The sequence below is a fragment of the Propithecus coquereli genome, unplaced genomic scaffold (genome assembly GCF_000956105.1).
Source record: "Propithecus coquereli isolate 6110/MARCELLA unplaced genomic scaffold, Pcoq_1.0 Scaffold75, whole genome shotgun sequence".
Lineage (NCBI taxonomy): Eukaryota > Metazoa > Chordata > Mammalia > Primates > Indriidae > Propithecus > Propithecus coquereli.
Window position 1 is genome coordinate 1915400 of NW_012153618.1, and position 13079 is coordinate 1928478.

At 54.3% G+C, this 13079-nt stretch overlaps 1 protein-coding gene across 1 annotated transcript in view; it reads right to left on the reverse strand.

Moving 5' to 3' along the window:
* Positions 1-1059, reverse strand: part of GIMAP8 (GTPase, IMAP family member 8) — a 27934-nt gene extending 26875 nt beyond the window's left edge. The window contains exon 1 of the mRNA XM_012662067.1: positions 824-1059. Coding sequence (XP_012517521.1) covers positions 824-891 — 68 coding nt within the window. The 5' untranslated portion in view covers positions 892-1059. The remainder of the gene's footprint in view (positions 1-823) is intronic.
* Between the last annotated feature and the right edge of the window lie 12020 nt (positions 1060-13079).

Here is a 13079-nt window from a genome sequence, read left to right on the forward strand (position 1 = left end):
GCACACATAAGCACACATGTACAAGCACACATGCACACACACATGCGCACACTCTTGCCCGATACATACAATTGCCCAAACTGTACCATTTTCTCCTACGCATATAGAAAGTACATTTGAAGACAAAAAGGAACTGGCACTCACCCCTCCCTCACTCTGTCCTTTACCCACGTTTCCCTCTGATCCTCCCCCAGGCCACTCTGGAGACTCCAGAGCAACTGAGAGAAGAAAAGAAAGCTTTCTCCCCAGGATTCAGTGAAGACTCTACAGACAGCCTCCACCCGCTTCTCAGGAAACAGCCCAAGGAGGACGTGGATCCCACATCTAGGGGCAGTTCCCACTCACAGAAAGGTGCTCAGAGATGCTTCCAGATCCCAGCACGGGGAGGGCTTTAGTCGCTGCCCAGCGGGTCAGTCATCAAGAGGAAGGGAAGGAATAATGTGAGGGCCGGGTTGGCTTAAATGCAGGCCCAATCAGAAATATTGCTTTTGGTAAAGTACTGCCCGCCTCTGATGCCCAGTTAATAGAACCCTAACTGTGTGCAGGCTGGGAAATATTGCAAAAGGGAATGTGGAAAACCGCGTGCCTCGGGTGACCTCCCCTGGTGCTCTGTGGCACCATCCCCCAGCACAGGGCTCCTGGGAAGCCTCCTTCCCTCCTGCCTTTTCCTCCTCGGGGCCAAGTACCCCCTCCCGACACCCTCCTGCAGTCAGACCCGCAGGCAGTGCCCCTCCATGGCTGGGCGGGCTGCCTCTCCGTGGCAAACCTGTCACCCCTCCATGCGTGCAGCAGTGCACACACGGGCACACACGAGCACACATACCGTGGTCCTGTCCCCTGGCCTCTCTCGGTCTCAGAGCCTCCCAGACCGGCCGGGTCCCGCGTCTCCATGCTCGGCCAGGTGGAAGCAGCTGCCAGTGCCTGGTGGAGGTGAATCCCGAGGAGGGCAGGGAGCAAGGAGAGGACAGCAGGGGAGTTACCAGCTTCCCAGGGCCTGAATCCTCCTGGCAGGAGGATTTCCGAGTCTTTCTGCGGAGGAAGAGGCTTCTGGAAATAGGTTTCACATCCACAGAAGCGCAGAGGCAGCCCGAGAGGAAGTTCGGGGCGTGCCTGGCCCAGGGTGAGCACGTGAGGAGCAGCAGGGACTCAGGGAGGAGCCAGCGTCGGGGACACACAGGCAAACCTTCCCCGGCGCTGCCCACCTTTGGAGGTCACGACATAGAAAAAGGAGTTTCTCTCACAGAAACTCCTGGTGTGAGAGATCGCAGTGTCCAAAAGCCCCATTCTCTACTTTATAAGGAAGTCGGACACTGAGAAAGACATTTTTTTATTTTACTGGGGTTAAAAAACCCATAACATCAAATTTACCATCTTAATTATTGTCAGCGGACTGTTTGGTTAGTGTTAAGTACGCTCACGTTCGCCGGATCTGCAGAACCTTCCACCCTGTAGCGCCCCTCCCCGCCCCACTGACCACTTTCTACTTCCTGTTCCTGTGGTTTTTCATGACTCCAGATACTCCCATGAGCGGAATCATACAGAATCTGCCCTTTTGTGGCTGCCCTATTTTGCTTAGCAGAATGTCCTTGCGGCTCATCGACATGAGCAAGAGCTTTCAGCGGGATCCTCCGCACAGGACGCAGAGGCTGCAGACACCGTGCACTTTGGCTCACGCTGGCTTTTTAAAGGTCTGCAGTGGTCTGAGCCTTCCAAAGGGGCCGCACAGGAGGAGCCACGGGGTCTGCTGAGGCACGGGGCTGCGTGCTTTAGACATGAAGTTTCTGAGGTAGCCAAAATCACAGGTTTTGCGGTGCTGCTCTCAGCCTATCACATCTGGAGGGATCCACCTTCCCCTGGGACTGGTCCCCATGTGCCACCCTCAAGGACTCCTCCACCTCGTTATGAACCCAGAGGAAAACCTGGTTGTGCTGGGATGGCCCAAGAAGGGTTTTGGGGACACACAGGACGCACCTTGGCGGGGGGGGGAGTGACGAAGCCTCTGCCACCCCCACCCACTTACCTCCTTAGTAAAGAAGGACCCCCACCCTTCCTCGGGCAGTGGGTCGACACACATAAAGCCACAAGTCCAGAAGACAGAACCTTCAGCCAGGTTAGTGCCGTCCACCACCCCCCCGGGTCACTGCCAGACGCAGGGGTCCATTTAGGAGCAGAGCCGAGGGCCCAGCAAGAAATCATTTCCCCAAAACAGAGAAGACCATAAACGTAGTGAAGAAAAAGCTCGCTCATTCTTACATGAAATATTAAGCATCCGTGGATTGCTCTGAAAATAACTCCTCTGAGTCTTAGCAAATCGATTATTTTCTAAGTTGACCATTTTGCAAAATGATTTTTCAGCAAATTAGCTCTTGGAGCATTGATTCTGTGTGGCAGGAAGGCTGCCTCACTCCAGCCTGTCATTGCTCTGAGGCAGGATGGGGGCTCCCTGCCCCCTAGCGGCTCTGTGACTAATGACAAGTGCAGCAAAAAACGCTCCCCGGGGCCTAGAGCATCTTGCAGGCTGGTGAAACAGCCCTGTCCCCTCTGCCCCTCCCAGACTCTCACAGAGGGCAGGAAGGAGAGGGACTGGCTCTTCCAGAAATCAGATGGCCCAGGAAGACACAAGTAAATGCAAAGAGAAATCTACCAGGACCAAGCACCGTGTTAGACACAAGGAGCACAAAAATCAGCAAGACATATCCGTGGTTCAAGGAGCCCTGACACAGCCTGATGACGCAGAAGGACCAAAGCCGTGGTTGCGAAACAGTGTGGCACTCTGCGGTGGGGGTGCACCCGTGCTGCAGGGGGTACAGAGGAGGAGCTGCAAACCCCAGAAGGTAGAAAAACCACCAAGTGGAAAAATAAACTTAGGAACAAATCCACAGAGTGGCACCCACCATGCAGGCACCGCAGGGGAGAAGGCCGTCGGCAGCGCGGAGGGGAGGGCTGCGCAGGGAGGTAATGTTAACGGAGTCTCGAAGGGCGGGTGGAAGTTCGCCCGTCAGACAGTGGAGGGAGGGACACGCCGGCCGAGCTGTCACAGGCACGGGGTGCGGACAGCCGCTGGCGTGTGTGGAGAAAGGGGCCAGACGGGAGGCAGAGGACCCGTTAGAGGCCGCTGCGGTGCCCAGCTAGAAACGCATGGCGGACAGGGACACGGACATCTAATATGTTTGGGAAATAAGAGCAATGAAAGAATTTTTGTAAAAAGATGAACTCAGAGTCGTCAACACAATTGTTGCAGTTGCCACATCAAAGGGAGTGCTGTTCACAGCACAGACTTCATTCTTGCTTTGAAAACCGTCATATGCTGCTTCACGGCAAAGACGGAAAACGTGTGTGTTTACTACCGTTTCGGCAGATGGCAGTAAAGTGTCTCGTAACTACGTTTGTATGTTTTGACAATTTTCTGATGGAATTAAGTGTCGTATTCAAACAGAGCTCGTGTTTGTTACAATAATAATTAAGAAATAATACACTTATTTTAAAATTTGAAACCTGAAGAAGGGACACCTTTTTCCAATTTCACATAAAGGACAGGGTCACGGGGCTGACTGGATGTGGACCAACCTGTGGTCACAGCCCCTCCTGGTGGCCTTTGTGGACAGAGGGCTGCGAGGCTGCTGTTCTGTAGGAGACGAGCGCATGAACGCAGGGACACCGAGCTGGAGGCTTCTAGAAACAGGGCAGACAGGGAAGCCCAAAGGCTGTGACTGATTCCTGTTTCTCACGGGTTATGCATGTCAACCCTCCCACTGAAAACAACTAAAATTAAACAAGATAAAAATATTTCTAAATCTTCTCAAAAGCGTCCAAGGGGCAATAAGACAATAAGGAACTACCAGCCAAAGCATGGACACTGAGAAGTCAGCGAGCACAGAGAATGTCCTTTCCTGAGGGCATCTGACCATCCTGGAAGACGAGAACCTTTGTCCTGCACTCTGGGAGAAGGGAAGAGCAAAGCAAACAGGCAGGGAAGAGAGGCCAGAACTCAGGAAGCAGGAGGGTCTGTACCACTGGAGCAGCAACTGGAAGGTCCCAAGGGTGTTAGGGAAGGTTTGTCAGTGAAATGTGTCCAGCAAGTGAGTTATTCCCTAGTTTGCTAATGTTTTTCTCTGTGATTAGGTCGCTTGTGTTTGCTAATTGGTGCAAATTAGGCTCCTGCCAAGGACCTGAGGGTGCTATCTGCGCCCCCTCCCCCTGCTGTTTACATTTCAAAAGGATGGCTCCCAGGCCCTTGAGAAAGACAGTACCTGGTTGTGAAACTACCAAGAAGCTTTTAAAAAGATTTACATCTCAAGTGGGCAAAGAAAGAACAATGACAAGTTTTCTAAAGTCACTATTCAAAGAAAAAGAAGATCAGGGGCCTAGCGTCAGGAAGAAGCTTGTCTGAAGCCTCATCCAACTGGGGAAACACAGAAGTCAGCTTGGCCGGAGTCCAGCCGGGGACACCCTCCAGACAAGCTGAGCTTCTGACGCATTGCCCTCTTAGGGTGACAGTGACCCAGAAGTGGAACAGCCACCTAAAATGACAGCGGTGTTTGGACCCTCTGGGTGGCTCAGGGAGCTGCAAGTCTTGAACGTGGTTTCAGGTAGTTCTGGATGAAGGCTGACCACAGAGAGGGCTGGAAGCAAATTCAAATCCTCTCTGAAGATTGTTTTTTAAATGTTCATTGTGGGCCTCAGATTACACGTACGAATAATATTCCAAGACAGTATCCAGCCCACAGCCAAAGTTAGCCAAGCACACCTGGTGAAACACGGCTCTGGGAATGCACTTCCCCACCAGCGCTGCGCCTGTGGATGAGCCTGGCAGCGGGAAGGAACCCAAATCTGTGAAATAACTCAAAGAGATTTATTCTGCGCTGAATACAAGTGGTCTCCCCGTGGTTGGGTGACAGTTTGGTTTTACACATTTTAGGGACACAGAAATTACACGTAAAGCCATAAATCAATACATGGAAGGCGTACATTGGTTTGGCCCCAGAAAGGCAGGACATCTCAAAGTGGGCAGTTGCAAGTTATAGGTGGGTTTAAAGATTCTTTGATTTGCAGTTGGTTAAAGAAATGAAGCTTTGTCTAAAGCCTTGGAATATTTTTAAGTAAGGATGTCTGTTAATCAGAGAAAACCACCAGACCTACACTGTGACTCAAGTGATCTGTTAAGTAAATCGATGACCTGCAGGTGTGGTTTAATCTTCGTCTTATCGGCCTGTTAGTGATTCAGTATCTTATTATCACAAAGGGACGGGCATAATTAGGCGTGTCTGACCTCCCTTCTCCTCATGGCCGGCAACTCAGCTTTAAGGTTTTCTGGGGTCCCCTTGGCCAGGAGGGGGGTCCGTTCAGTCAGCGGCGGGAGGGGTGAGCTTAAGGTTTTATTTTCGTTTACAGCTGGTGGGAAACACATGAACATGCTGACTTGACTTCACCCTAAATTCATGGTCCCCGGCCTTAACCAGACTCCTGACGCTGGGCGTCACCACTCTAAATCCTCCTGGTGCTCCAGCCCCTCCCCTGCTCTCTAGACAACTCTTTCCTACCTTCTCCTCCCCTCCCCATTCCCGGTGGGTGACCTCACTTCTTCTTTCTCTAAGAAAACAGAAATGACCAGAAGAGACCCTCCCAAACCCTCCGCCACTGTGTCCACTGACCTTCAGGCTGTGCCCGTGGACTCTGCTTTACTGTGGACAAACTGCCCAGACCCCCGAGCTAAGCCCAGTTCCTCCAACTGTGCGCAAAGCCCGATGCTCTCTCCACTCCGGGACCGTGCTCCAGCCTTCCGTCCCCTGCCCGTACCATCAATAGCCCCTCTCTCCTGGAACGCCGCCGTCAGCACACAACTGTGCACTGTCTCCCATCTTTACAAAAGAACATTCCCTAACCCCATTTTCCCCTCCAGCTACAATCTAATTTCTCTCCTCTTTACTGCAAATATTGCAGATGTAGGTATCCAGACACGGGATCTCCAATTTCTCTCCTTCCATCCTCTCTCGAGACCCCTCCCTCACCACTCCAGTCAAATGGCTCTTTAGCAAGGTCTGCGATGATGTCGATGTCCTTGTGCTAAATCTCAATCCTATGCTATCGTTAGCATCTGGCCCAGTTTATCACTCCATTCCTTAAGGACACCTTCACCTGGCCTCCCCACCCTGCAGTATCCTGACTTCCCTCCCACCTCTGTGGCTGCCCCTTGTCTACCTTCTTCTCATCTCTCTGCCCTCTAAATTTTGGGCTCCCTGGGGCTCAGTCTTTGAACTTCTTTCCTATCTACGCTCACTCCCCAAGTGACCTCATCCAATTTAACAGCCTTAAATAGTATCTATAGATATCTATTGGGATAGAACAGAGAGGTCACAACGAGATCCTTGCTCACGTGTAACTCTGATATACAACTAAGGCAGTGTCACATGTAAGTGGGTGCTACGGCTTGGGTGTGGGCACGTCCCCTCTGAAACTCATGTTGAAGTTTGATTCCCAATATGGCTATGCTGGGTGGTGGGAGGGTTTTGGATCATGGGGGCACCGCCCTCATGCACAGATGCATGCCCTGCCGAGGGAATAAGTTCTCACTCCCCCAGGAGCGGACTGGTTCCTGCCAGCCTCTCCCGTGTGTCTCCTGCACACGCCACTCGCCCTTCTGCTCCTCTGCCACGCTGAGTGCAGCGCGAGGCCTTCCCCGGAAGCCGAGCATACGCCAGCACCGCGCTCTCGGACTTTCCAGCCACCAGAACCATGACTGCTTTTCTTTATAAATTGCCCAGTCTCGAGTTTTCTGTTACGGCAACAGAAAACAAACTAAGACCATGGGGAACTATCCAATAAATGAATCTGGAAAAAAGTGGTTATCCATGTTGGGAAAAAATGAATTAGAACTCTACCGCACGCCATACACAAAACTTAATAGATGGATCAAGCTCATAAATGTCAAAAGCAAAACTTAAAACTTTAATACAAGTCGTGAAAAGGATATGACTCAGCAAGGTCTCTTATACATACTTTACTTGTGGGAACGTACATGGTGCAACCACTTGGCATTCTCTCGAAAAGTTGAGCATCCATAATATCCTACAACCTACGCACACTGCTCTCCCAGACACAGAGGAGCACACCAGGAGACAGGTACAAAACGTTCCTGGCAGCACTGTCCCTAACAGCAAAACGCTGGAAACAACCCAAATCCATTATGGAGAGAACGTATGAATAAACTGCGGTGCAGCCACACAGTGGAATGGTGCCCAGCAGCCAAACCAAGGGACTTCCACCGCGTGCAACACTATGTGTGGAGGAAAGGAAAAGAAACGGTCCCAAAAGATCATACAAACGTGATCTCACTTTATAAAGTGAAAACCAACTACCATTGAACAACCTATTTTATAAGACAACATAAAGGGAAGGCGTGAGCCCCAGAGCAGAAGGCCCTGGGACTCTGTTGCTGCCTCTGCCCCAGGCTTCACCTTCAACCCTCCGTGAGAAACTGTGAACAGGCGTGTCTGCAGGTATCATCCCCTGTCCTGAGGGGCTGGGGAGGGAGGGCCAGGGAGAGGATGTGAAGGGCAGTTGCTCCATCTGCAGAAGTTTTCCTGAGCACCTAGCAGGACTTTTTCTGCCACCTTGATATTACCACGAGGACATGTGCCGTGCCACCTGGGCTGCTGGCTGGAGGGGAGGCAAGAGCAGAGTTTTGGGGGAGCTTTCTTCCAGCCTGTTCTCTCACTGCAGCCTCGGGCACCCAGAGCCCCACTCTTCAGCTTCTGTTCAACATCATTCCCCTGGGGTTTTCTCACGGCGGGGGTGGGGAGGGTGTTGTCACTGCTGTTGTCGATTCCTGACAGCCTGTTTCTCTCTCCCCTCTTCCCCAGAGGTGACAGCAGAAGGAGGCAGCACCCAGGGTCGCAGGACCAGGCAGACCTTACTATCTCCCTGTAGAAGTGGGAAGCTTGGCCATCAGGAGCCAGGGGGCAGAAGAGTTTAGCAAGGAGCCCTGGTGGGGGGGGGGGGCCAGTAAGAAGAACTCTTCACCAGAAGCCAATGGGCTGTTACCAAAAAATTTAATCCAGAGGCACATATGTTTTTTCTCCCACCTTCCAAGGGAAGGCAGTGATGAACAACTTCTCTGGCCTCTGTGCCTGTGAGAGCTGCTTTTCCACACACACCCCCCACAAGACCAGGACAGCCTCTCCGGGAAAGTCTCAGCGTACGGCAGGGAGCAAGGCTGTCCCGGTGCCCCGCGTGCTGGGGGCAGACGTGGAGGCCTGGGGAGAGCCCTCGCAGTGCAGAACAGGGGGGAGCTGTTCCCAGCGCCGTTTGTGCCTTGCCCTGTTCATTGCCAAGCAAGACGGAGTCCCCTTTTCACGATGGCGAGGGCTATTCTTCACCTCCCTAGCAGAGGCCGAAAAGAGTCCAGTTGCTCCTGGGGGATTCTAGGCCGGGCGCAGTGGCTCACGCCTGTAATCCTAGCTCTCTGGGAGGCCGAGCTGGGCGGATTGTTTGAGCTCAGGAGTTTGAGACCAGCCTGAGCAAGAGTGAGACCCCGTCTCTACTAAAAATAGAAAGAAATTAATTGGACACTAAAAATATAGAAAAAATTAGCCGGGCATGGTGGCACATGCCTGTAGTCCCAGCTACTTGGGAGGCTAAGGCAGGAGGATCGCTTGAGCCCAGGAGTTTGAGGTTGCTGTGAGCTAGGCTGACGCCACGGCACTCTAGCCTGGGCAACAGAGTGAGACTCCGTCTCAAAAAAAAAAAAAAAGAAATAGCCTGATCTCGTGTCCAACAGCACACAGCCCGGGGCGGAGGGTGGAGGAGGACATCGAGAGCACCCACAGCCAGAAGAAGGGAGGAGGATTTCCCTCAGCCCAAAGGAGGCTTCCTTCCCGCCACCCTGCATGACTGGCAGAAGGAGAAGGGACAGAGAGAGGAGGTCGATTAGTCCCCAGAGGAGGGGACTGCACCCCACTTTCTAGCAGCATAGCAAGGAGGTGGGGAGATCCCAAGAGAAACGGCTACCCAGGGTGCCCAGTCAGGTAGCACAGCAGCCTCAAAACAAATCCCCCACCCCAAGCTCCGTGGAAGCTGCAGAGAGAGGCTAAACCCAGAAGCCAGGCGGGCCAGGACAAGGGACGCTGGAGCAGCCTCTCGTAGCCCTCCAGGACCAGGCACCAGGAAGGGCAGCAGTTAAGGGGCGTCTTATTTCCTACCACCCAAGCAGCAGGAGGGCTTGCAGACAGAAATGTGATTGAGCTGTAGAAAACAAATGTATATGTCCTACGGATCTAAATATGTAAATTAGAATGCTTACCCACTAACCACATCACATTAGATTCTTATCCGAGGCCAAAGCAAATGTATACAGTTTTCTTTTTTAAAGAATTGCTTGTCAACTAATTTCGACTGTTTCATTTCCTTTGGGGAAAATGGGGGAGCCAGGGCATCGGCAGCCACAGCAAGCCTCCGACCACCTCCACCCCACATTGTCATGGGGCGTTTGGGGGTCCGGGATTGGGGCCTCAGATGCAGCCTTTGGGTGGCACCCACCCCCCGCCATGTCTTTTTGGACTTGGGGTTTGGTAGCTCTCAGTGGGGTATCTTTACCAAAGCTCAACAATGAGGCTTCATTCCAGACACCACAAAGGCCAAGACAGAACCCAGCCCAGGCCGTCATGGGGCACTATGCTGGACTTGGGGGACAAAGGATGTGGCACTTAAAGAGCTCTGCAACTGGCCTGCTGCAGCACGCAGGGCGAGAGCAGTTTTTCTCCAGCCCACCCCTGCGCAGCGAAGCATCACGTGGAGGGAAGCTACATCCTCCTCTTTTCCAGAGAACACCTAGCGCTGGGCAAACCAGGAGGGATCTAGCCTAGCCGAGCTCCCCTGGAGACAGACACACATTGCAAAGTGCCCAAGAGCTTCGGCACTGCTGTTAGCGACATCAGACTCTAGCTCCAGCAGCAGCAGGCTGTTGTGCTAATGCTAACTGTGACCTGAAGTGTTTCTAAGTCACACGATGCTCCACAAATAACACGCAGGTTATGCGCTGCCCCGAGGCTATCAGCCTAGGGAGCAGGGGCAGCCTGATATCCAGCCGGATTCTGCTCCTATACCGCGTGCCCACCGCAAGGGGCTCTTGCTCTGGGAAACACCATTTCTCTGGCCCCAGCCCCAGCCCCAGCCTTGGCTGTGCCCACCAGGCGGCCTGCACCCCAAGGCTGCCTTCTTCCTTTATCTGCACAAAGATGTTTTCCTCCCAAGTGTCAAAGCGTCCCCGAGGTTTACGCCTCTGTGGAGGGGACTCCAGCAGACAGGAATCCTCGTGGGAAAGCGAGGAGAGACCCACTGCGGCAACCGGGGCATCTGCGTAAATGCGACGTCCACCATCCAGCCACCCAGGCAAGGGCGACAAGAGCAGACCAGGAAACCCAGTGAGGATAAAACACGGTGAGAGGCCGGCCTAGGCCAAGAGCCGGAAGGACCCCAGGGATCCCTTGATCTTAGCATCTGAGACTCCAGTTCTCCTGCCCCGTGAGCTGAGAGCCAAAGCCAGGGTCCAACAAACCACAGCCAAGCAGGGCACGTCTCCCCGCACTGTAGATAAGTGGGTAGGGGTGACGAGGGGAAGCTCAGCACTCACAAGAACTCTTCAGCCAAAGCTGGAACGTGCCCGGAGCCTGGCGTGCACAAGCCTCGGGGCTCCCGCACGCGCCTCTCGGCACTTAACCTTCTGAGCCAAGGACTGAGCCTCCTTTGAGCCTTTCTGAGAAGCAGACAATAAAGTTGACCGCAAGGTGTGACACCCAGGTCCCCTGACTCCCAGCCCAGGACGTTTTCTACCACACCACACTGTATGTGACCGCGGCATTCCAGAAGCCCGGTGAATCATGACAGGGTCATGGAAGCCCCTCTCGCCAAGGGGCAGCACGGCGGGTGGGAGCGCGTGGACTCCAGGGCCGATAAAGCTGGCTTCCAGCCCCAGGCGGCAGCCGGGCGCGACCATGTGGACTCCGCCCCGGGCCCTCCTGGCCCCCTGACTACGTGCCGCAGGGGCGTCCGCGACCAGCCTGTGCTGTGCTCCCCTCCGTCCCCCAAGCTCGCGACTGCCGCCCCCCGGCAGCTTCTCGCCTGTCTCGGCCGTCTCCACCCCGTTTTCTGCGCCGGCTCCCAGGCCACCGCGGGAGGCTCTGCTGCCACCTCCTGGCTGTCGTCCGCTGTGCCTTCACGGCAACCTCTTGACCCACGGGATTTGAGGAGGGCGCTTGCCGGGTCCTCACCGCTCTGCGCGCCCGGCCGCGGGCGGCCCTCGCTTCCAGCTCCCAAGTCCCTCTGCCCTCGCAGCAGCGGTTCCGGGGGGTCTTGGCAGGCTCAGCGGGTTGAAGGCCCAGGTGCCCCCTAGGCAGATACGGGACAGAGAGAAATGTGTTCGCGCCCGTTGTTGGAGCCCATCCCGGAGCCCGCACCCAGCACCCCCAGAACGCCCTCCGTCCAGGCCGCGCAATCCCACACTGCGTTCGCGGGGCTGGACGCCTGTCCTTCCCGTGCTCCAGGAAGTCTAGGCCCGGACGGGAAAGTGGGACCCACGCAGCGAGAGATTTGAGAGAAGTGAACCGCAGGGTTCACAAGGGACGGCGGAGCTGCGAGCCGGGGCGGGGACCTCACAGACCACGGCCACGGCCACTGGCTGCCACTTGCTGGTGCGTGGCAGACACTCTTCTAAACACTTTGTTTGTGTTCAAAATTTAATTCTTACCATTTTTATATAGAAATGATGGTTTTTGCTGCCTCTCGGATGAGAAAACCGAAAGGTCCGGTAAATCACCCCAGTTCAGGCTCTCCAAGAGGGGCAGTCTCTGGTCAGAGACGTCGAAGGCCAAGAAATGGATCGAGTGTTTCGGTGTGAATGTGTCTATTCGTTTAGATGAATAAACGGCATTAAATTCTAACTGATAAAGTGGGTATGTGGGAGACCCTTCGGTGTGGAAGAGGCAGGAAGGGGGGAGCCGTGCACGGTAAAGACCACCGTGGAGACGAACCACAGGACGGAAAGGAGAGGGTGGTCTACCTTTGCCCTCTTCCTCCAGCCCCTGGGTCGTCACATCCAGCCCAAGCCCCTCTTGCCCCCTGACATCTCCTACACACACACCACTCCCCTTAGCCCCACGGCTGGACCTACCTGCGAGTGAGGGGCCATTTCCTCCGGAGGCCTGCAGGTCACCAAGGTGACTCCAGCCACCAAGCAGATGAACAGCCACAGCTTCATCCCAGCTCCCTGCAGGCTTAAACGCAGGGCGCTCTGGCAACCGTGCCCTATTCCCACGGGCCCCGCCCCTGCACCTGACAGGAGCAGAGCGTCACCTGATCCATCCTGTGGCGTGCATGAGAACTCTGGCCACCAGTCATGCTCCACTTCTCCATTAGGATGAGGGGCTCTCTGGACCACTCTAGAACATACCGGTGTTGACAGGTAGAGAACTCCAGAGTGCTGTCTTCCTTCTCCTTACCCCTGTCGCTATCAGGAGAGCCCGGCAACCTGGCACCCAAAATTCCTGTAGCTTCTACAGGGCCACATGGAGTGCCTGGAATTGGCTGTTCGCCAAGAAACACGGACAGCCCTTCGACAGTTGTACCCATAGCCGTGAAGATCGCTCACCGGATGGAAGACTCCAGGCAGCCGATTCACACAAGGCTCTGAGTGCTGTAGCGCACAGACAGGCAACCCTCCCTCCCACCCCTCCTCGCAGTGTATTAGCTTCCTAGGGCTGCCAGAACTGATCACCACAAACTGGATGGCTTAAAACCACAGAAATTTCCTGTCTCACAGTTGTGGAGGCTCAAAGTCCAAATTGAGGGTGCCAGCAGGGCCAGGGCCATACTCCCTCTGAAATCTGTAGGAGGATCCTTCCTCGCCTCTCTCGCGCTTCTGGTGGTTGCTGGCAATCTTTGGGGTTTCTTGGCTTGTAGACACATCAGCTTGATCTCTGCCTTCATGCCCATGTGGCTTTCTCCCTGAGTCTCTTCACGTCATCTTGTTCCTGTGTGTGTCTGAGTCTGGGTCCAAATTTCCCTCTGCTTGTAAGGACACCACTCAT